General features: G+C 35.6%; 2 protein-coding genes across 4 annotated transcripts in view; one reads left to right on the top strand and one right to left on the bottom strand.

The window, feature by feature from the left end:
- MYEF2 (myelin expression factor 2) overlaps window positions 1-3,355 on the top strand; it is a 38,483-nt gene extending 35,128 nt beyond the window's left edge. Inside the window, exon 17 of one of the 3 annotated variants that reach the window (XM_010357819.2) lies at window positions 542-3,355. In XM_010357819.2, the coding sequence (XP_010356121.1) occupies window positions 542-705 (164 nt within the window). In that variant the 3' untranslated portion in view covers window positions 706-3,355. The remainder of the gene's footprint in view (window positions 1-541) is intronic. The other 2 variants (XM_010357820.2, XM_030930772.1) reach the window with 2 other exon arrangements.
- SLC24A5 (solute carrier family 24 member 5) lies at window positions 943-23,397 on the bottom strand. Its single transcript, XM_010357817.2, has 9 exons — window positions 23,228-23,397; window positions 22,366-22,545; window positions 9,515-9,598; window positions 9,309-9,412; window positions 8,869-8,969; window positions 6,919-7,199; window positions 4,701-4,907; window positions 2,371-2,472; window positions 943-1,590 (listed from the first exon to the last, which is right to left on the bottom strand). Exons 1-9 carry the CDS (start codon window positions 23,346-23,348, stop codon window positions 1,268-1,270), a joined length of 1,503 nt encoding a protein of 500 aa, XP_010356119.1. The 5' UTR covers window positions 23,349-23,397; the 3' UTR covers window positions 943-1,267.
- Window positions 23,398-23,539: the final 142 nt, after the last annotated feature.

The following is a 23,539-nucleotide window of genomic DNA, read 5'->3' as shown; positions in this document are numbered from 1 at the left end:
GAATAAATGGTTTTGGCACTGTGGTTGCAAAGCAGAATTAGTGGGGCCCTTTGTAGCCTGATAGAAATTAGATTTCTGGTCAGTTGCGCTTGTTTGCAGGGGATAAAGGAGTGAAATGAGGATAAAAGGGAAGGAAGAGAGAGATTAGGGAGACTGGGCAGTAAGCAACCATTTATTCTAAAAATAATTTTGTTTAAATGTGTAAGTTTATTATAGGGCATGGTGAGTTGGTGGCATTTTGTGCTAGCTTGACTTATTGCTTATAAAATTAACCTCAGGAATTAGGGATTTAACATAAATAAAATACATTAAATCCTAAGAAAATCTTTCCTGATTCCAGTTTTATATATTCTAATAGCTATATATTTATTACTTTATATGAATTGTATTTTACTCCAAATATAATGCTTATATTATTTGCTATTTTAAAAAATGATGTTTTTAATCAAATTATCACAATTGGCTATGAGGATTTCAGACCTATAAAGTGAAATATAACTCATTTAAACTGACTAGTAATTCTGTAACTTTTATTTTACAGGTCATGTAATGTTTGCAGAAATAAAAATGGAGAATGGAAAGTCAAAAGGCTGTGGAACAGTCAGATTTGACTCCCCAGAATCAGCTGAAAAAGCCTGCAGAATAATGAATGGCATAAAAATCAGTGGCAGAGAAATTGATGTCCGCTTGGATCGTAATGCATAATTTCAAGCCATGGTTGGAACATTCCTACTTCTGTTTTCCTGAATCTCCTAGTAAAAGTCATTTTTTTTTAAGTAATGTTGTATGCTTACAAAAGCTGTAAAAATGAACTTTTAAAACTCCCACCAGCTTTTAACAGTATAATGTTAAAAATATACTGTAAATTTTTGTTAATCTCAAGTTTGGGTTTTTAAAGACAGCAAGTCTGGTCATTCAGTTTAAATGAATGGTTATACTGTTTTTAATGAAATAAGCCATTTTCTTGTTGTTTTCAGTACTACATAGTTGGATTTGTTTTTTCTAGTTTCTCCAGTTTTTGTCAACTTATTGTATGGTAAAACAGATTCTCCCCCCGCCCCCCCAAACTTCTGTTTTATAATATGTAATTGTTCATGAAAAGAAAGGGCTCAGAAAAGTTAGGATATGATTTTGGTTGGTTTTAAATTACTGTAAGTTTTAGATTCTAAGGTTCAGGATTTTAAAAATTTGATTTAAATGAAGAAATCGATTTTTCTCTCTGCCCCTCCCTGCCATTCATATTTTCTGCATAACACTATTAATAATATCAACCTCCACAGCCCCTTATTTTATTATTTCCAATAATTCCAAGTTCATATAGAACTGATAATGTAGCAAGCCCCAAGTATGATAATAGGCAGACTATTCCCAACTTTCTGTCTAGTTTCCAGCCATTGAAGTGAACTGCTAAAAAAAGAAAAATAATTGAAATGTTGAGAGAGATGGTTATGTAAGTTAGTCCTCTGCTGTTTACTTCTATAGGAGCTGATCCATTTATAAATGCAGTTTTAATAAACCATGGAATACCAAGGCACAACATATCAAACACATTGGATCCCACGATGTTAGACATAGCCATATCTCCTTTCCCTACAAAAGAAAAGCATATTGTTAAAATGTGCTTACCAATGCTGTATTTTATTAATCTTCATAAGAAAAGAAACACTGGATACTTTTTTGTTGTTGATTCATTTTGGAAAATTGTTAGAGCAAAAGTCTTACTGAATTTGTATTTTTAAATTTTTCTTGGGTTAGTATTTAAAGTCTTAACATTTATTTAATTATATTTATTAAACCATTTTTCAATAAGGTATATAGCTTACTTGTTGCTTTTCATTGTAATTTAACGTGGTTAATTACTATTTAATGCACATTTCAAATAAATATTATTTGGGGGATTAGATTGTGTGAAATTAACCTGCTATTAAATAGTAAACTTTTCCTCTTGAGTCACTTTTTTTTTCCCCTTCAAAGTATGTTACTGAGAAAGTAAACTCTTTTTTTTTTTGAGACTGAGTCTTGCTCTGTTGCCCAGGCTGGAGTGCCGTGGCGTGATCTCGGCTCACTGCAACCTCCGCCTCCTGGATTCAAACAATTCTCCTGCCTCAGCCTCCTGAGTAGCTGGGTTTACAGGCGCATGCCACCATGCCCGGCTAATTTTTTAATTTTTAATAGAGACGGGGTTTCACCGTGTTGGTCAGGCTGGTCTCAAACTCCTGACCTTGTGATCCACCCACCTCGGCCTCCCAAAGTGTTGGGATTACAGGCATGAGCCACCACACGCGGCCGGAAGTAAACATTTTTAAAGCTACTTTTACTCATTCTAGCCATGTAGAATGACCATTGCAGCTTGAGGGACCTAGTTCTTACCTTTTCTTGCGACCAACACGCTTGTAATTGTGTCTGGTATGCTTGTTCCTGCTGCTAATAAAGTAAGGCCCATTACTGTATCTGGAATTTCTAGTGTTTCCCCTGTAATAAACAGATATTTCAGGTTACAAATCTTAAAGATTCACTAACCATCCTTTGCAGTTATTTTGAGTATTTCCTTCCTGAACAAAAATAAAATAGGCACTTTTAGAATTCAGAACCAATATGTGCTTGCTTAGTTTTTTAGCTAGCAACATATTTGAATCAGGCTGGTAGTTTGGGTAACCCAGGTAGCACAGATTTTTAATGACATATCTAAAGATGTGTAACAGCCAAAATTCTGCCAATGAGAAATTTTCCTGTTTGATATTCTTACAGAAGATGTTTATGTCCACCATTATCTCATCAGGGCTGTGCTGAATATTTGCTAATGAGACTGATCATTCCTCTTTTTCTTTCTTAAAAATTTGTATTAAATTAGAGTTAAGCAAATTAATTATAGCTATCTTTAAGCTATAAATGTGTTAACATGTATATATACCATTTATTAATTTCTACTTTACTGATATACCTTAATTTAGTGGGCTTTGGCAGGGTGGGAAGGGGGAACATTCATTAATCTCTCAGGAAAACAAAACCTGTTTGTTTTCTACTTGAGTCTAACATATGGTCCCAATTTATTAATACTTCTGTTAAATTTGATGTCAGGTCAACATTTATCAGAAATGTATTTATTCTCAGAAACAACCAGAGAGAAGTTAAAAAAAAGTTAAAACATATGTAACTGTTCTTTTAATGTTGTAATTGAAAACTTGGTTTAGCATCTTTTTTGCTTTTTCTTAAAATGCCAATTAAAATAACTTAATTAGAAAGTAGCTTATTTATTGCATGTTTACATATTGATACTGGAATTGGAATTGGTTAATTTCCATTACTGGCTTTGCTAGAATTCATACGTGCATAAATAACACTAATATTTATAATCTTGGGGGCTGTTCTGTGATCTATTACATGATTTTTGCTCTCTTTTTATTTTCTTAATATCAAATGTGTTCTGGCTGAGTGAATTTGGATAGCTATAATATGCAAGCTAATTGGACTTTTTCATTTTTCTCATTAAAAAAGGAAGAAATAGTCTGCTTTTTGCTAGCATACTATTCTAAGACTTACACTAATTTGGGAAAAGTCATGGGTCAACAAATTTTTGTGTCTGTGAGGGGCCAGATATTAATTATTTAGGCTTTGCAGGCTGTATGATTTCTGTTGCAGTTATTCAGCTTTGCAAATGTAGTGTGAAAGCAATCATAGATAATATGTAAAACCTTACTGATAAAAACAAGCTGGGGCCGGGCGCGGTGGCTCAAGCCTGTAATCCCAGCACTTTGGGAGGCCGAGACGGGTGGATCACGAGGTCAGGGGATCGAGACCATCCTGGCTAACATGGTGAAACCCCATCTCTACTAAAAAATACAAAGAACTAGCCGGTCGAGGTGGCGGGTGCCTGTAGTCCCAGCTACTTGGGAGGCTGAGGCAGGAGAATGGCATAAGCCCGGGAGGCGGAGCTTGCAGTAAGCTGAGATCAGCCACTGCACTCCAGCCCAGGCGACAGAGCGAGACTCCATCTCAAAAAAAAAAAAAAAAAAAAAAAAAACAAGCTGGGTTATTTTGGCACATAGGCAGTAGTTTGTTCACCTCTACTGTAAGTTAATTTGGGTTAACCTTTGTAGGAGAAATTACAGATTATTTTTGTCTTTGTTTATAGTTTTTTTGTTTAGAGACTATAGTGGATTATGGCCAAGCAGCAGTAGTTATTTAAGTCTTAATCATGAAGGTAGTAGAAACCTAGAATAAAACTTTTATACCCTTTTCACTCATTTCATAGTATGTTTGTAGTGCCATATTGAAAAGCCAAACAAAATATAATCCAGTTAAGCAGTGAGCACCCATTGTTTTCCCAAAAATAGAGCTCCTTGCTTTTTTTTTTTCATTATGGAATGGAATTCAATATAAAGAGTATTGTGGACCCCATGGAATGTGATTAAATTATTAACATAATAAAAAGATATCCTATGAATTTGATTTCATTTATAAGATCTCTTGAATTGTACCCCAGGCTGAGTAACAGTGGAAAATACAGTTTATATATAATAAGCAACTCACAAACCCAAATGATCTTGTTACAGTAATACTTAATCATTTTGTAAATGGTACTAATCTTCAGTCTTGCTGAAAAGAAATTTGCTGTGTAGCTAGACTACTTTGAGTGAACATATGCAATTCGTTAATATATGAATATTTTCAAGTTGTGCTATTGTACTTAAAATACATACCAGTTACTGTGACCATCCAAACCAGGATATATGTAAATGCAGATATCCATATTGCAGACATGGAAAAGGTTATTACGAAGTAGTTTTTCCAAAACTTTGTTCTACAGTCTGGTGTGGTTAGAAAAAGTAATGTAATAATAGGAAGGGATAATACCCAAAAAATTCTTTTTAAGTCTGCTTCAGGCATGTTGAAAACACTTGGTGGATCTGTTGTGGAAAAATTAAACACTTTTGAGTTTTCTCAAATGGCTAATTAAGTTATGCCTATTTAGAAAGCTATATTGAAATAAATTAGCTGTATCAGTTTTTAAAAGGCTGTCTAAAACATTTGAGTACCTCATTACTGATATTGCTGGTGAAAGAAACTAATTGAAACTTTAGGACAGACAATGTAAGATGTGATACTCAGCATTTCTTTATTTGGGACCTTAAAGCTATCAAAATGTCTTGGACCATTTGCTAAATATATTATAGATAGTGTTTATGAAGTGTCAGTTGGACATCTCATGTGGATTGTCTTCAGTAACTTTTTGCTTAAGGGATTAACCTGGCTTCTAACTTGGCTACTCCAGTTGTCTCCACTTCACAATATTGATGATGCCTCTGCCTGCCCTATGTACCAGATAATGTATACTTAGAGAATATAAAATAATTATAGCATAATTTTTTTTATTAAGTTGCATATCCTAATTCTTATTGGAAGTTGTTTTTTTTTTTTTTGCCCTATTTCGTTACTATTTTATTTATTAAATTCAGACTTTACCACAGTTCATAGAAAGAACCTTAAAATAGGAGGTAGTATATCATCTAAAATATAATTTATGAAAACAGTATATTGCTTTATTCAGTTTAATTTAGTAGAAGGATAATGATAATACATTGGATAAAAATTAGAATTTACTTTAACATTGTTCAAAATTTGTATGGCATTTACAAAATAATGTAATAATTGGATCAAATCATGTCAAAACTAATGCTAGTACAACAACTCATAAAAAGTTGGTCAAGTTTCAACTAATGTGCCATTAAGTACTATTGGATATAATTTTAACATAATCAAAGAATCTGGATTGGTTTTTTTTGCGTTTCTTATTGTAAGCTTAATTTAGAGATGTGTACCTCTTATACCTGAAAGAGGAGAAGCTAACATTTTTGTAAAAAGGGGGAAAAGTCATGTTCTTAAATTTTAAGTAGTACATTAGAATAAGTACCCTCCTAAAGGCTTAATTAAAATTAGAATCTGATTTGGACAACCACTTTATAAAAAGGTAACCCATGAACTTATAATTCTGACCATAGCTGAATTTGACTTCCTACTGAACATAGTTACCTAAATGTTTTGCTACTGCTCTAAACAATGGCAAACCTCAACTGTTTTTCTTCTTTCTTCCAAACCAGCCCCTTTTCCTGAGTTCCCAGTTTTAATATATGGTGTTCCCATTTTCTCAGTCAAGATTAAAACATAGGAGTTGTCTTTGTTCCTTTTTCTGGCCCCATATAGTCTGGGTGATGCTTCCTTCATGTAGTCTCACATCTGTTCTCATTTATTCCCACCACTTTCACTTGGTCTAGGCACCTAGTAAACACATCAGCTGTTGTAACAGCCTCTTACAGACCTCCTTGTCTCTTACTTCATATTTTAGTTTGGTGAACATCGTTTAGGGTAACATTACTAAGATAACAGTTCTAACAATTTCTCTCCTCAGAAACCTTCCAAGTTTCTTAAAATAGCATTTAAGATTCTTCTTATCCTATTCCTTTCTACCTTTCCTCTCCTTCCTTACTATGCACATACTGTGCTCTATGTGTTTTATCTCTGCATCATTTATGAAATAAAGACCTCAGTAGCTGTTACTTATTGGTCATAACATCATGTCATAGTTAAAATCTTTCCTGTCAAGCAAGGCCCAATTTAAATGCTCCCTTCTCTGTGAAAATCTATCTGTCCTGACCACATTTTGACACTGTCCCATTTGTGAACCACAGTCACACTTCATTTCTTTCTCTTTTTATGGTACTTACTTAACGTTCATATTTTAGCTATTTTGTATTTCCTATGATACTGGAAATTCCTTAAAAGTAGAGACTTAGTCTTTATCATTTCTGAGTCTTCAGTCTTTTTTACATAAAAAGCACACAATACTTGCTGAATTGAAATGAAATTTTAAAGTTTTTCTTTTGTGAATAGACTTAATAATGGGCAAGATTTAGTGATTACCTTCAGAAACCTGACTAAGACCATGTAAACTTATAGAGAGCTGAGAGTAGCCAGAATCTTCATAAAATATTCCACTATCAGTTCTTGATTGCCAACGAATGAATGGTTGACCTTCATCTTCCCATCCCATTAGTGGCTGTTGTTCACTTCTTTCCATAGCTTTGGCAAGACAGGTGCAGCAAGGACTGCATTTCTTTATAATATATTGGTTAATTTTAATGTCAAAACACAGCACCAAAACATATAATCCATATATCAAAAGCAGTAAAGTTCCTTCATACCTATAAAGAGAAATTTGTGTTTTTAAATTAAAAGTGAAAGTCATTTTATAGTTGATAGCTTTTGGGCAGTATTGATTGAATGATTTTCTAACAAAAGTAGCCATAGAACAATCAAACATTTCTAGATATTTTTTGTTTTGTAGATTTTTCCAAATGGTTACAGCATTATAATAAGTTTATTGATAAAAGCCGGACACTTCTCTCTCTCTCTCTCTCTTTTTTTTTTAAAAAAGATCAACAAACTCATTTTTACTTGTAGATTCCTACCAAATGGTAGGTATAAAAATGCAATGAAAATGATAATTGGAGATTTTCAAAATAAATGTAAAATTAATATATAGTGGTGAACATTTTCTACCTCAGCTCATTGGCATAATACATTCCCCAAAATACATAATAATTATAAAATAATTAGTAACTGTTAAGTTATTTCAACTGTTCAAGTTTTCTAATATAGGAACTTTGTGTAAAATATTATTCAGAATATGGGAGGCTTTGGCTGGGATTTTTCAGTTTGTCATCATTTTTAATGATTTGAATGTAGCTGAATTTGGCTTATAGTCACAAGAAAACAAGATATTCTAAAATATAAAATTATACCCTGGGAACCAAGAACTGTTTCCCTATAATGGCAGTTAGCTAATGCCATCACATTTGAACCTTTCATTTACTTTTTATAGCCAGTGAATTTGTCTGCTACATCTTCTGATTTCTCTAACTGAGGAAGCATTATCTTGGATACTTTCACAGCCACTGTCCCTTACAGACAACTGCTGAATTCTAGAAGGATTTCTTCTCTACCAACACAGTGTCTTAGGGAGACAGACTAGAAGACAGGATGATTAGTTTAGAAATTATGCTTCTGGCTAGGTTTGAAGTTTCTTGATAGCAGATATTATGCTGTACTGCAAAGTTGTGGTTCTCCAGATGGACACCATTACATTGTTTTTTTTTTTTTTTGCCTATTTTTCTGGTGTCCTCTGGAAGTTATGCAATGTGTAACCTGTGTAGCTGTGTTTTGCATTTCATTATCCCTTATATCTAGAATAGTGATAAGAACCTAGTGGGTGCCTGCTACTTACTAGTTGAAAAAGTTTGTATCTGTCCACTCAGTCACCACCCTTTTCATTTTCTTGGACCAGCTAGGCAGAGAGATTACAGGGAAAGCAAACAGTTTTTAATATTAAAAGCTAAGCATTGTTGGTTCTTAGAGGAAGGCTGTAGTTTCTCTGAGCATCAGAAGTTTGGAGGAATTTAAAAAGACTTCTTTTACTTCCTCTACCATCTTCCAGTCTTTTGTGACCATGACCACTTCTAACCAAGGCAAGGTGAGCAGTAACCCAGCAGAAGGAAAAGTCAACTGTTGTGGCTTTAATGGACAACAGAAGTTGGGAAACTTACTGAATAGGCAGCCAGTGGGGAGGAGGAAAAGTGATGGTCTCCAGTGACTAGTGAGAGAAAAAAGGAGACTGTGAAGTGACTAAAAAGAAATTGCAAACTCGTGAGAAGAATACAATCAGCAATTGTGATAAGGTTAACTCAGAGACCTGCTGGAATATGGTATAGAAGTGGCAGTTTATATGAAATAATATTTCTGAAAAAATATTACTGAACCGTCAGAAATTCATAAAATCTCTAATTTTTACATAAGAATTATTTTCAAGCTTACCAGTAAACTTGGTTGTCATATATTATACCAAGAACCGCTGCTACACTAATTGCGTACGCTGCACAGTCTCTGAATAGGGGCCAACATGATAGTGTTGAGACCTGTAATATGATAAGTTATTTCCATTACATTGTAACTTCTTCAAGTACAATCCTTAGTGTAATACTAAAATTGTTTATATATTTGTAGTTAAATGTTGTTATCTTTTGCATATTGCTTAGAGAAAAAAATGTAAAATTGTGTTCTAACACATGGACTCTCATAAATCTGACCAAGAGCTATTTGTGGATTAACATTAAATTGAATACATGTTGTTTTTCTACTGATTAATAAATTGATTGCACATATTATTAGTGCCCTGTTGTCCATCCCAGACGACGAACAGTTATCTTTAGAATTTTTTAAGACAATAAATTTTGTTGAATCGTTTTGTTACATACCATGTTAGATAGCAAGCCACAGGCAGCACAGATGCCAAGGAGATTATAAATTGCAGATCCAAGAATGGTGCTAATGCCAATATCTCCCTTTGTGATAAATACACCTATGTGCAAGATAGTAGCAGCTAAGTTAGTGTTAATTTGAAGAAAATAAAAATCACACTGAGTAAGCAAAAAGTATAAGGAGTATAAGGAGCAATATTTACCTAGGAAGGCAGTAACTAATTCAGGAGCTGAACTACCCGCTGCCATGAAAGTTGCACCTGCAACATCCTGAGACAGTCCAAGGGCTGAACATAAATGAAATGATTGTTATGCCTAATAAAGTGAAAGAGTATGTCTTTACAACTAAACACAATAGATACTCAAAGCCACAACTTCAATAAAACCACTAATAGTTACTTAAACTAGAAAAATAAAATACACAGATTAAAGAGTCCAGTGTTTTGCTTCTTTATGACTTCATTACTTAATCCTTCTATAGAAAGGGTGAGGGAAGGCCAGGAGACTAAAGGGAGTATCCTGAGTGCCAAATACAGGGTTATTTGGAACCCAGAAAAGCGTTTATAGCCGGAGGGCTTGTAGGTGAGTAGCAACAGCATGACTTTGAAAATTAAGATAATTTGGAAATCCTAACCCAACTTCAAAGAAGAAAAAAAAGATAGTAGTTTTTTAGATGTATAATGCAGCTGAACGGAGCTTGTTCACACATCTGTTAAGTCATTTCAACCGTCCATTCAAATTTTCTAGTATAGGAACTTTGTGTAAAATATTATTCAGAATATGGGAGGCTTTGGCTGGGATTTTTCAGTTTGCCATGCAGAGAAGTTTTGATGATTTGAATGTAGCTGAATTTGGCTTATAGTCACAAGAAAACACAGATATTTAAAAAATTTACAGTTTCAACCTTGTCTAATTACAAATGAGGGAAATTACTTAACTAGATTTAATATTGTATATAGTCTATTGATTTAAAACATGGATCTATTAAAATTTTCCTCTAGAATAGGAATATAAAAAAATACTGTAATACTGCAAATAGTTTGTGTCTATCCACCGGGCTTACAAGCATGCAAGTTCATCAACTTTAGTGACTGACAAGATGAGAGGCTTAAGAAATTTTTTGTCCTTTCAATTTTAGGGCCAAGGGACCTACCATGGGAAGGAACAGAGAAAGCCTTAGGCCGAGATAGGTTTGCATAAGAAATAACCTCCAACCAGGCTTTACTGATAAACGAAAAACTAGCCAATAGAGGTAGCATGCCATACATTAAATTATCTACCCTAGGTCACAAAGTATCAAAGTCAGAACTAGAATTTGGGTTTTCAAGACTTGATGGCAACTCTTTGTTGATGTTTATTGTCGTTTACTATACCTATTGGTTTTTGACGCTTCAGTCTTCCCAGATACTCAAACTCCGGTGTGCTTGGTTGAGTCCTTGTCACAGGTGGTTGGTATTTCCTTCTTATTCTTGTCTCTGGGACCACCTGTTGCCTGCATTCAGGTCGACCTTGTTCTCTAGTCTGCTGGGACTGCATTTGAGCTTATTGATTCCTTTTTTGTTTCTTGGTGTGGCAGATTGTATATTACAGCAATAGTTATGGTATTTTTCTGCTCCACATAGATTTCCAGAACCCTTTAATCCCCTACATAAAAGGTGATACAACTTCCTTAGTGTAATCACAGAACATTTCCCTTAAGCTACGACATGGTAAGTCCTGCTACTTTGTTGAAACCCCCATACTGGAGAAACCTCATGAAAAGCTCATGTAGAAATAGAGATGTCTAAGGAATTGCTGCTGTTTCAGTCCCCAGAGTTTGAAACTTCACAGCCTAGGCACCAGACATGTGAGAGAGTGAGCTCTCAGATGATTCTAGCTCCATCCTCTGACCATAGCTGCACAGAAGACCCTGAGCGAGAACTACCTAGAGTAGCTCAGTAAACACCCAAAACCGTGAAAAGTAGTTGCTGTTTTTAGCCACTAGTTTTGGGGTGATAGTTAAGTCAGCTGGTGGTTCATTTATTTGTTGCATTTATTGAGTACCTACTATATGCCAGATCCTTTTTAATGTGCTAGTAATGTGGCAGTGAGCAAAACAGACAAACATTCCTGCTCTCACAGAGCTTTACTTTTAATAAGGGAAAGCGGATAAGATAAGGAAAATAGGTATGATGTTAGAGATAAGTTGCAAAGAGTAAAGGCAGGGAGGGGAGAGAGAGAAAAATGTCGGAGAGGAAGGATTGAAATTTTAGATTGGATAACCAGAAAGGACTTAATTGAGAAGGTAACTAAAGACTTTGAAATGAGGAACTAGTCACTTGTCTACCTGGGCTAAAAGTATTCTATGCAGAATAAATGACTGCAAAGGTTCTCAGGTAGAGGCTAGCCTGTGTGGTGTAGAAACAGAAGACATGCACGTCTAGAATGAACAGTGTCAAGGGAAAGCAGTAGGTGATGAGATTAAAGGTAATAGGCAGATTATGTAAGGTCTTGTGGATCCTAGTAAGGACTTCGGCTTTCATTTTGAAAGATGTGGGAAGTACTTAGAAATCTGTCATCCATATACTGTCTGCTGATGATACCAGCTCCAGTCATTAATTTTATCCCTTGGGGTAATTTGGTCTGAGAGATCCAACCAGCCCTAATCTGAGCTATTTTGACACCTGAAAACCCATTGTGAAAAGTTGTCTTGGGGTGGTTAGAATTATTTAGGCCAGGCCCTCTATTCTGTTTGCCTTTGGTCATGTTGCTTGCTGAACATCTACCTGCAGTGACTAGTGAAGTGTGAGAAATAAATGATTTGTGTAGTTTACATTGTATCCTAGTGCTTTTTGTGTTGTATAAAGGAATACCTGAGACTGGATAGTTTATAAAGAAAAAAGGGTTTATTTGGCTCATGATTCTTCTGACTGGAAAAGTTCAAGATTGGGCATCTGGTGAGGGCCTCAGGCTGCTTCCACTCATGGTGGAAGATAAAGGGGGAACTGGTGTGTGCAGAGATCACATGGTGAGAGAGGAAGTAAGAGAGAGAGGTGGGTGGTGCCAGGCTCTTTTAAACAACCAGCTCTCTAAAGGAACTAAAGAGGGAGAACTCACTCCCTAGGAAAGGATTAACCCCCATGATCTAAACACCTCCCATTACTCCCCACCTCCAACATTTGGGATCAGATTTCAACATGAGGTTTGGAGTGGACAAATACCCAAACCATAGCATATTTCCTAGTATTTCTTTTCCTGATCAGAGTGATTACATACATATACATGCATATATATAATCACTCTAACCAGTATGTGTATATATGTATAGACACACATATATACTATATTCTTATTACAATTCTGATGTGTACAACTGACCATACTATTTAAAACATAGAACAAAAAAATAAAGGAGATGGCTCTGTAATTAACTGTTTTTCATTTTAGAAATGAAGTAAATAATATATTCATGGTGTACAATGCACTCCCATATACATAATTTAATATCAACTATCATGAGATATGAGTGGTGGTATTCCATTTTACAGATAAACAGGCCCAGGAGGTAAAATAATGTCACATGGATTGCAAGGATCTTAAATGTTGGGAGTTAGGGCATAAACCCTGAGCTTGTTGATTCTAAGCCCGATGCTGTTTTTATTTTACCACAGAAACTCGATATAAGAATGGCACTTAGGCCAGTTATAACATGGTGGGTGATTGAATCTTTTTTGTTTACACGTTGTGGCACTGGCACCATAATCACCCTCATTCTATTTTTTCCTGGTGGAAAAAATAGTTATTTGGAAGTTTTCTAGCACATTCTAGAGAATTTATAGATTTAGTGCTGCTGGATATTACCATGAATTGTCTTTCCAAATCAAATCAGGGATATGTGGAAGAAATGGAAAAAGAACGGAATGCCTTATCGTAAAATAACTGCCCCAACAGTGCAGCTGAATACTGAACAATCTTTGTTTAGCTTTAGCTGAAGAATGCTTCATTAGAAAACTCAGTCTCAAGGTAGGACAATAGGTGGTTCTTTAGAAAAGTTTCAATCTCAAAAGGCAGTAAGAATAAAGCTTGTTCCTATTCACTGCACTCAAATTATGAAAGGAAAGATTTTGTATAGGTGGATGGATAAAACTTAAAGATATTTTAACAAATTATATCTTAATGTTCTAAGAATATTTTATAAAATGTTTTATACCTCTGAACTTTAGAATAGATTGGCTTTGTCTTCCTTGACCTTTTGGGTAAAATTTCTTTCTGCTATAGTTTATTATTAAAGATAAATTTTTCTATTTTTTTCCTCCCACAGCTATTATTCTTTTTTTCCTCTATTACTCTAAAGGAATAATCACATATTCTGGAAGATATAGTAGAAATGTTCAACTTGAGTTTTCTTTATAGTTTTAGGTACCAACATGTTGTTTATATAAAGCACAACTTCATAGTAATGAGCTGATTATGAAAATTCATCAGACTTTTTCTTAAATGTGTTCTTTTCTGTGATGCCATGTTAGAAAGTTTATAATGGTTTTTGAAAATCTCCTTCTGGAAATATGATATACTAGGAAGAATATTAAACTAAAACTAAGACCTGGATTCAGCCCTGCCAGTAACTTGATATGAGACTTAACTTATTTAGACAAGCCTCATTTTGCCATCTGTGAAATGGAGGATCAGACTACACAATCTAAGGTATTATCTATTTTTTTCAATCTTTACTCAAAGTTGTAGAATGTGAATTCTATGTTTTAAGACTCTATACCACTTTTTTATTTTTAATTAAAGTTCTTTTATAATACCTACCCCCTACCCCCAAGTCTACATTACCAAAATTTAGACAATGAAGGGGAAAAATAGAGGAATACTTTTATCATTGTATTTTAACCACTGCTATCATTTTAATGTATCTAGTCCTTTTGACAGTGTACATTTTAATATAGTTACAGCCATAGGCTATATGCAATTTGGTGTCCTCCGGCATCATTTTAAAAAGTCTGCAAACTTTTGTGCTTTGTGAATGGATTAGAGTTTTAGAAACAATCAAAAGTCTATCAGATCCAACTCTAGCGACTATGGTGAGTAGTCATGCTGAGTCATACAATTTAGGGTCCAAAACGAAGTGCAACAGCAAACTGATGTCTTTTTTATGATTTGCAAAACTGGTTCTGAAATTAATTTCAAAGGTATTCCTAGAAATATTTTGAATGGAACAAATGCCTAGAGGGGAGAAATAGTTACTGAGAGTCAGGAATACATGACTGCATGTATATGCTCTGGGACGTTTTTAACAAGAAATAAGATAACTTGATTACCTTAATTTACCAACTCATAAATTGAGCAATGAAAGAACGAATTCTGAAACCTGTAATGCTTTTAAAGGCCTGATTCCACCGAAAAAGACTCTCCCTATCCCCAATCTAACAGCTATAATATTACAGTGGATTTCCACCTGCCCTTAGCCTATCATATGAAACATACTTCTTTTATACGAGACACTTTACCTCCAAACCTAACAATTACTTCATTGTTTGTTCCATAACTTTCCCAAGGCCACACAGGTAATAAATGCAGAGGTGGGAAGGGAACCTAGATCTTTTTGACACCAAGAAGCTGCCCTTTCAGCTATCCATGTGGGCAAAGTAAAGAGATAATACATAACTTTATTACTATTTCTTGTTCCTGCAATAGCATCTTGGTAAAATACTGAGTACTTAGCACTTATTTAGATCTATATGCCTGGTATAGATTTAGATGCAACCCAAAGGGACCACAATTTAGATCAGAGAAAAAAGACCAACAAAGAGGATGAAATGCTCTTAGGAGAATGAGTGTATAACAGGGAGGAAGCACTATTCTTAGATTCTTTGTTCTTTAGTAAAGCCTTTGCTTCTGTAAATTTCATGAGGATTAAAAATCAAACAATCCCCTGAAACTGTAGGCTATCCAAATGCCATACTCACAGAATTATTTGAATCCCAATTTTTTCAATTTAGAAACAATTCTACCTGGAATTAAAACTTGCATTTCTTTCTTATTGCCTATTTCTGAAACATAAAGTAGAACATAAGCAAATATTAGTCCAAAGCAGAGTAAGTGAAAATTTTTTAAAATAAAAAGTAAATATTTAAGTATATTTCCCCCAAACCTTATTATGATCATTTTCATGTAAGACGTGTTGTAATTCAAAGGTATCAGTGTGGTAGAGAGGTTATATCTAATTGAATGGCATATTAGTGTAAAATTTTTTTTTTAAAGTTTCGTAGCTGGCTCACTGTGGAATTTGGGCTCTATCAAGTGACCAGTCTTAAGGAGTTCTCAGAGTTTTCTATGTATATAATTTGGAAAAATATGAAGAAAGCTGCTCAGAACAGTGGTTCAATACCTCTGAGATCCCCATTACATACCAAAAGGATATTTTGTTTTCATTTTATATCAGCTTTTGTGTTTCTAAAATTAAACTACTTAAAGAGATTAGACATACTGGTCCTATTTGGTCTTTAAGTAAATATAGTTTATATTATATTTTTAATTTGTATTACATATTGGCTTGTATTTAAATTCTTTAAATTTAAATTTTGTTTAAAAGTGACTTTTTAAACAATAAAAGATGAAGTAAAATGGTATAGATGCTAATGTAAATGAAATAAAAGGAACTTTAAACAGAATATTTTTAAATTTTAATTTTTATATATTTATTTATTTTGAGATGGAATCTCGCTCTGTCATCCAGGCTGGAGTGCAGTGGCACAGACTCAGCTCACTGCAAACTCTGCCTCCCGGGTTTAAGCGATTCTCCTGCCTCAGCCTCCCGAGGAGCTGGGATTACAGGCCAGGTGACTGCCACCACACCCAGATAATATTTGTATTTTTGTAGAAATGGGGTTTTACCATGTTGACCAGGCTGGTCTCAAGCTCCTGGGCTCAAGTGATCCACCCACCTTTGCCTCCCAAAGCACTGGGATTACAGGCGTGAGCCACTGCTCCCAGCCTAAACAGAATATTCCAGAGATATTTAAGGTATAGTTTAAAGTTGTCACATAGCTTATTAGATAAAATAAATGTTTTAATAAGCTTACTTCCTACCTTGTCAAGTAGACCTTACTTTTATTTACCTTAAATTTGGTGTTCAAGTTCTAGCAGCTGCACCGTAGATTTGGTTATTTGCTCCAAAAATACTTAAATAGGCTTTGGTATTCCCCATCTCCACTTCCATCTTTCCTGAGTAAAGGATTCTAACCTCTGTAGTCTGTTCTTATGTAATAATGAACATTCACTGAATGTTTTCTATGTGCTACGTACTTGTGTAAGTAGTTCACTTGTGTTTCTTCATGCACTTGTCACACAGCGCTATGAACTGAAAGTTGTAATCATCCTGTTTCACAGCTGAGATAACAGAGGCAGAGGGAAGTTAGGAACTTTGCCCAAGGTCACAGTGCTAGCAAATGGCAGAGCTGGGATTTGAACCTAGGCTGTCTGGCTCCAGGGTGGACACTTTCAATTGTCTCTCTACAGGAGTGTGGCACTAGAGCATATGATGGCTGTGTCCTTGCTCTCCAGCTGTCAAGGGATTCTCAGCATTTGTCATAGACCATTCAGCAACTATATCAATATAGAGATAGAAAAAAGTGGAAAAAGCCCCAAGTAAACAATACCAGGTATGACTACAAAGTTACATAACTAAGTTCACAAACTAAGCAAGGGAATCTTAGGCACAGGTTTCTAAGTCAGGCTTACATGAATGATCAGAGACGACAAAGGCTGCCTCCTTTTCCTTAGTCATTTGGATTCCTCTCTCACTGTGTCTCTGTCTCTCTTCCTCTGTCTCATACACAACCCTCAGGGTATCCATCCTGGTAACATTCTAGAGTAGCACGATTGGTTGGGGATGAGGAACCTCTCCTTAGGTTTATTCCTCACTCCATTGCCTCTAGCTCCTTTAGCTCTAACTTGGGCTTGGATAATGCTCCTTTTCTGAACACATCTTTAACTCTTTTCCTGGAATCTCCCTTCTGTTTCCCAGCACAGAAGCCAAGGCTTTTCTCCAAATGTGAAATGCCCTGGACAACTAGAGGGTGATACCTTTGTTTCCCCTCTATAACACCGATTAATTTCATTTCAGCCCTCTGTGTTCAGAGAATTATTAGCTTCTTTTCCTATAGAACCTAAATGGAAAGAAAAAGAAGATAGGATTGGAGGAAGGGGACATAGCAACAGCATTTTCTTTTATTGGCTCCATACAGTTAAGATGGTGGTAAAGTGTCTGAGGTTGCCTAGTAGAGATACATGTTTTTCCAGCTTTTTCAGAGTTCGAGGGTAGAGGAGAGGGTGTGTGACTTTTATGATCATGAGCAGAGCAAGGTGAAGGAAGAAAAATCCTTGTTGAAAGCCTCTGGTGGAGGCAGCTGTAGGAGACCAAGACCGACATATGTAGGTCTGAAAGAGAAAGAGCACTGGTTTGACTGAGTGGGGGCCCTGCCAGAACACTAGCAAGAGGCTCTGCCCCCTACCACTTCCAGCTCATCCTTGCACGGAGATGACAATCCTGAGCCTCTGCTAGTCTTCACCTTGCTAAAGATCCTGCTGTTGGCCAAATGAGCCAATGTGGTGATTTGAGGAGTGAGTGGGACTCGGGTGGGACAGGGACCTGCCAATCCTTCCATTGTATTCTAGGTTGGAACTCAGTAAACATACCCCACAAGACATTATAGCCTCATCTAAGATGATTAAGTTCCACAGTACTATATCATGATCTCATGATCTTGGACAAATGTTCAGGCCTGGTAACTTATTATGGATAAGTGTCTATAGCATTGATTTACGATCACATATAGGTTGCCAAAGGTCCAAAATGATTTTTGTGAATTATTCAATGTATTCTCTTTATTTTGTAATATATTTCTTCCATAGTAACTGTGGGTATTTGATACTGTTTGTCAAAATTTTCAGTGCTCTCGAGAGGAAAATTTCTTGTAAGATGGTTCAAATAGAACAGTTCTGAAACATCTATATTCTGGCAGCAAATCTCAAACAAGGATGTGTAAAGTTTTATCATGTAGCAGTTGAGATCATGCTTGAGTTTTGGCATTAGAGAGATCAGGACTTTCTCTGTGTGGCTATGCGGTCATGGGAAATTACTTACCCTCCCAGCCTTGGCTTCCTCATCGGTAAAACCCAAACATTTGTCCCTATTTTGTAATGTTTTTGGGAAGACTAAGTGAAACCATATATATATATATATACACACACACACACACACGTATAATGTTATATACATTATATAAACCATATATTAAGATATATATCTTCATCTATAATTGTATCATAAGTAACTGATAAAAATAACACTGTAGTACGTTGTGGAATACTTTAGTAAACTGTTTTGAGGGTTATGTTAATAACTATTAGTTGACAAAATGGGTGGAACTATTATGACTCAGTGCTCATCAAGAAACTGGGGAAAGGCAAAGCACTTGCAGACTTTAGAAGCCCGTTTCTGCAGATGTAAACAAATTTCAGGAAAATTGTTTTTTATTGTTGATGTGATAATTTAGATAAGACAATGCTATAATCCCAGCATTTTGGGAGGCCGAGATGGGCGGATCACGAGGTCAGGAGATCGAGACCATCCTGGCTAACACAGTGAAATCCCGTCTCTACTAAAAAAAATACAAAAAACTAGCCGGGCGAGGTGGCGGGCGCCTGTAGTCCCAGCTACTTGGGAGGGTGAGGCAGGAGAATGGCGTAAACCCGGGAGGCGGAGCTTGCAGTGAGCTGAGATCCGGCCACTGCACTCCAGCCTGGGCAACAGAGCGAGACTCCGTCTGAACAAAAACAAAACAAAACAAAACAAAAAAAACAAACAAAAAGAAGACCATGCTAGACCTTGAAAAGAGAATTAATTTATAAGTATTTAAAAATGAATTGAGCTAGCACTATTTCTATCTCATTTTGTTGCCAGTATTTTCAATGCTCAAGATGAGGGTCAATTTTTAACAGCTGAAGATTTGGCTGTGGCATGGATATTCATCAATCACACATCTGTAAGAACTACTGTATTTCGGGGCCTGAGAGAGTCACTTGAGAAATGCGTGTTTGCTGATGATGTTTCAAAGTAATTTCACAAGGAGCGCATTGGAAGTCATTTAGACGTATTAAGTCACTTAATGAACATTATTTTGAAGTCATAATCTAAATTTTAATGCAGTAGTGTTTTCTACAGGGTTAGAAAGGTTATTTATTTATTTTTTACTTCTCCCAAGATAAATTTTTATAAATAAAATTTTTGATAGATTTAATTTTTCAGTCATGTCACCGTTCAGTTAAGTCATTGGAAATGGAAATAATTCCTTACAATTTAAATTTCTATGTTTTATATGATTAGCATTTTTAATTTTTTAATTTTTAGTTTTTTACATTTTTCTAATTAAAAGCTCAGTATTGGCATAAGAATGAACAAAACGGTTATTAGATAGAGTTGGGCGCATAGCGACAGATCCACACCTATATAAGAACTTGGTGTTTGAAAATGGATCAACTTTTGGAAAAAACATTACATTCTATAGCAAGACAGATTCTTAGTGGAAGAAATAAGTAAATGTAAAAAAAATCATGCATGTAGAATCTATATAAGAACTTGGTGTATGAAAATGGATCAACTTTTGGAAAAAACATTACATTCTATAGCAAGACAGATTCTTAGTGGAAGAAATAAATAAATGTAAAAAAAATCATGCATGTAGAATCTATATAAGAACTTGGTGTATGAAAATTGATCAACTTTTGGAAAAAACATTACATTCTATAGCAAGACAGATTCTTAGTGGAAGAAATAAATAAATGTAAAAAAAAATCATGCATGTAGAATAGAATCTGATGGTTTTTATGACCTATGGATAAAAATGTCTTTCTAGTTATAAAACCAAAAGGAGAATCATAAAGGAAAAAATTTACAAATTTACTTAAAATATTTAAACTTCAAGCTTCAATGTGATAAACACAAAATGCAAAAACAAACAACAAACCATGAAAAAGCATATGATACGAAGTAATACTAGAAAAAGGGTTAATATCCTTGTATATTTCTAAAGTCTTGAAAATCAGTAAGAAAAAGACAGAATACCCCTGATAGAATATGGGCAAAAAAATACAAAAGCAAAACCACAAAATTCAGTAAACATATAAAATATTGACCCTCATGAATAATAAGATAAATACAAATTTTATAAAATGATGTTTAAAGCAACTAAGGATAGTTCACATATTTTTCATGGTTTTCTGGAATGGGTGCTGCTATACATTAAGGAAGTGTAAGTAGGCACGCCTTTTGTGGGATGCCTTTTGCAAATATATATCATAAGACTTAAAATATCCACATCTCTACCTCTTAATCAGGAAATGATCAGAGAAGTAAGCAAAGATTTTATACAATTACAGGGATGACATTAACACAAAAAACTTAAAACAGGCCAAATGTCCAATGAGAGTAATAGTTTTAAATTTTATGATAAATTTCTACTGGGTGCCTACGACGTATAAAAACCAGTGTCAGATGCTCAAATCATTTATAGAATCATGGACTATCATGATATCATTAAAAATAATGTTTTTGAAGAATGTTTAATAATATGGAAAAATATGCATAATAAAATATTATGTGAGAAAAAAGAAAGATCCCAAACTGTATATAAAGCAAGATTCAAAAGATTTAAAGGAAATATACCAAATGGTAACAGTGTAGGTCTCCGGGTGATGGAAATATGGGTGGTTTTATCTTTCTCTTCTATTTTTCTTGTATTTCATTAATCTAAATAAAACTGTTAATTTAATCTTTATTAAAGAAAATATCAATGTCTATGTAAGATGTAATGTCAAGATAAAAGTATATGTTTGTATCTACTTAAGAAACATTGTAATAAATTAGGCTAATCTATTATATATATATTTTTTCATTAAACAGATAGATGTTGAGTGCCTCTGCTATCACCAGTTACTATTTTAGATCCTGCAGATACTGGTATACTGCAGCGAACAAGGGAGAAAAGTCGCTTTATGGCATTCAGCAGGGGTTGGGGGTGGGGTGATGGGAAAGGGGAGAGTTTACATTCATTCTCTTTCCCTTTATCAAGAAACGGCAGCGATGTGTGTGTGTGTCGCGGGGTGGGTGGAGGCTGAGGATGCTGCTGTTTCTGTGTAGTCTTGTGAATATGCAATAGGAAATCCAATCCTTAACTTTGACATTGCTTTTTGCTGTAATGTGAGCACGCTCAATCAAATAAATAACCAACCATGAGACCAAGTCTAGAAACGCACTGTTGCTCATATGGTACGAAACATAACTGCTATCCTGGTATTAGGGACCAGTGTACCATTGGAGGTCTATGCTCAGAATTCTGGGCAACATAGACTGCTGAAGGAACAGAGAAGCTTGGACTGGCTGATCTTATTTTCAGAAACCAATAACGGAGCTCTTAATTTTTAATAACTGAATTTACAGTTATCTGACGCCTGAGGTCACTTAGGATGCAGGACTTATTCATCTATTTGTTTATTGGTTCTTAAATATCAATTAATTTCCTTAATGGTAGGATGCTGGGAAAGGAAGAAGGGGAGGGTGGTCCTTAATTGCATTTGTTTATCACTTACCTCTTTATAAACAAAGTTATAGTGAGCTTAGAGTAAAAATTAAAAAACAGTTTTTTGAAGTATAAAATGGCAAATATTAGGAGTTTCATTGTATTAGGAGCACACACAAAGTACATACAAGTGAAATCTTGGAACAGTTCTTATAACAAACATCCAGGCAGTAGACAAACTAGAGATTCCTGGAAATAGGCAGGAAAATAATAACTGCTGGGTTCTAATTTAAAGAAACTCTGATTCACATTAACTACCGAGAGAAACCACACTCGGCCAGTTCCTTAAGACACGGGACCCCACAACACAGAAGCTGGTGCTCTGCAACCAGTTGAGAAGTACAGGACAGCTGCTGAGCTGTTTCAAAGACAGTCATATCTGTGTGGCACACTCTTCCAGAAGGTTACAGGGCAACTTTCCAGCCACTTACATTCACTGATGATTTCCAGGGAGGGTAGGAAGTACTCATCACAGACAATAGATATGGCCATGAACATGTAAACGATAATTAGGAAATAGATTACGATGCCTCCGTCTCTGCGCTCTTGTCTCGTGAAAAACCCTTCGGGAAACTCTGATGATGGAGAAATAACACATTGGGTGCTATTTCCTGTTAAGGAAAAGGAGGTGAAAGTTTGAAGAGTTTGGAGTCACACATTTCAAGCCCACAGAGAGCTTCCTTAAGAAATCTGTAAGTGTGGGGTAACCGGGTGGAATTTTAAGAACTCACTGAAAATGTATAAAGCACTTCTGAATATAACACAGTTGTAGAGTTTTAAAAAATTTGTTTGGGGGACTGAAAAGAAATAATGAAATGTGTTGATGATGGTGAAGAATCAAAAAGAGGAAATCATGAGAACACTCCTCCTTGTTTTTATTTCTGAATCTCTCCTCCCCAAGTAGAAACTGTATCTCTGATACATGAAGGTTTCTATTATCTGTACAATTCCGTTTTCTCATTGCAGAGCCTAAATTGTTCACAGGCCTGCAAAAAATCATCCACTGTTGCAGAGAGAATTTCTAAGATGAAAGATTTTTTCTTCACCAAAAAGTCTCCAAGAATAAAAACTGGAGACTTGGCCCACTATGATCTCTGTGAATTACTTTGGAGTATATTTAAGAACTTATTTGAAGGATCAAAAGTGTTGGATATCTTTCTAAATGCTAAAATTCGGAAGCATAAGTCAAAGTGAGCCCGCTGAGAATTTTCCTGTTTTTGTCCCTTCATCTGCATGTGGTAGCGGCAGCAGCTGCTGCTGCAGCAGAGGTAACTGACCCCAGTGTCCACCTACCTGTGGCCCTTGGGAGACGCTGGGGCAGGGAGGCCCCTGGGACAGGCAGACGTGCAGTGGCCCACAGGATGCCGAGCAGCAGAGCCCTTCTTGCCCATGTATGGCCCCTTTTCGTCTGCATTTCTGCTGTGCTCTTACTGCAGTGTGCAGCTTCAGGAAGGGAGAAGAGGAGGATTAAGCTGGATCATGTGAGGAGTCTCCTTCCTGCCCAATACCCTGCCCAGGGCACATCTCAGCAAGGCCAGCACGGGAGAAAGGGTGAGTGCAGCCAGCCAAGCTTCCCCGATCAGGAGACCCAATCTCCAGGAAGGC

The sequence above is a fragment of the Rhinopithecus roxellana genome, chromosome 5, assembly GCF_007565055.1.
Source record: "Rhinopithecus roxellana isolate Shanxi Qingling chromosome 5, ASM756505v1, whole genome shotgun sequence".
In the NCBI taxonomy this organism is placed as follows: Eukaryota; Metazoa; Chordata; class Mammalia; order Primates; family Cercopithecidae; genus Rhinopithecus; species Rhinopithecus roxellana.
This window is presented reverse-complemented; position numbering and strand designations above follow the sequence as displayed.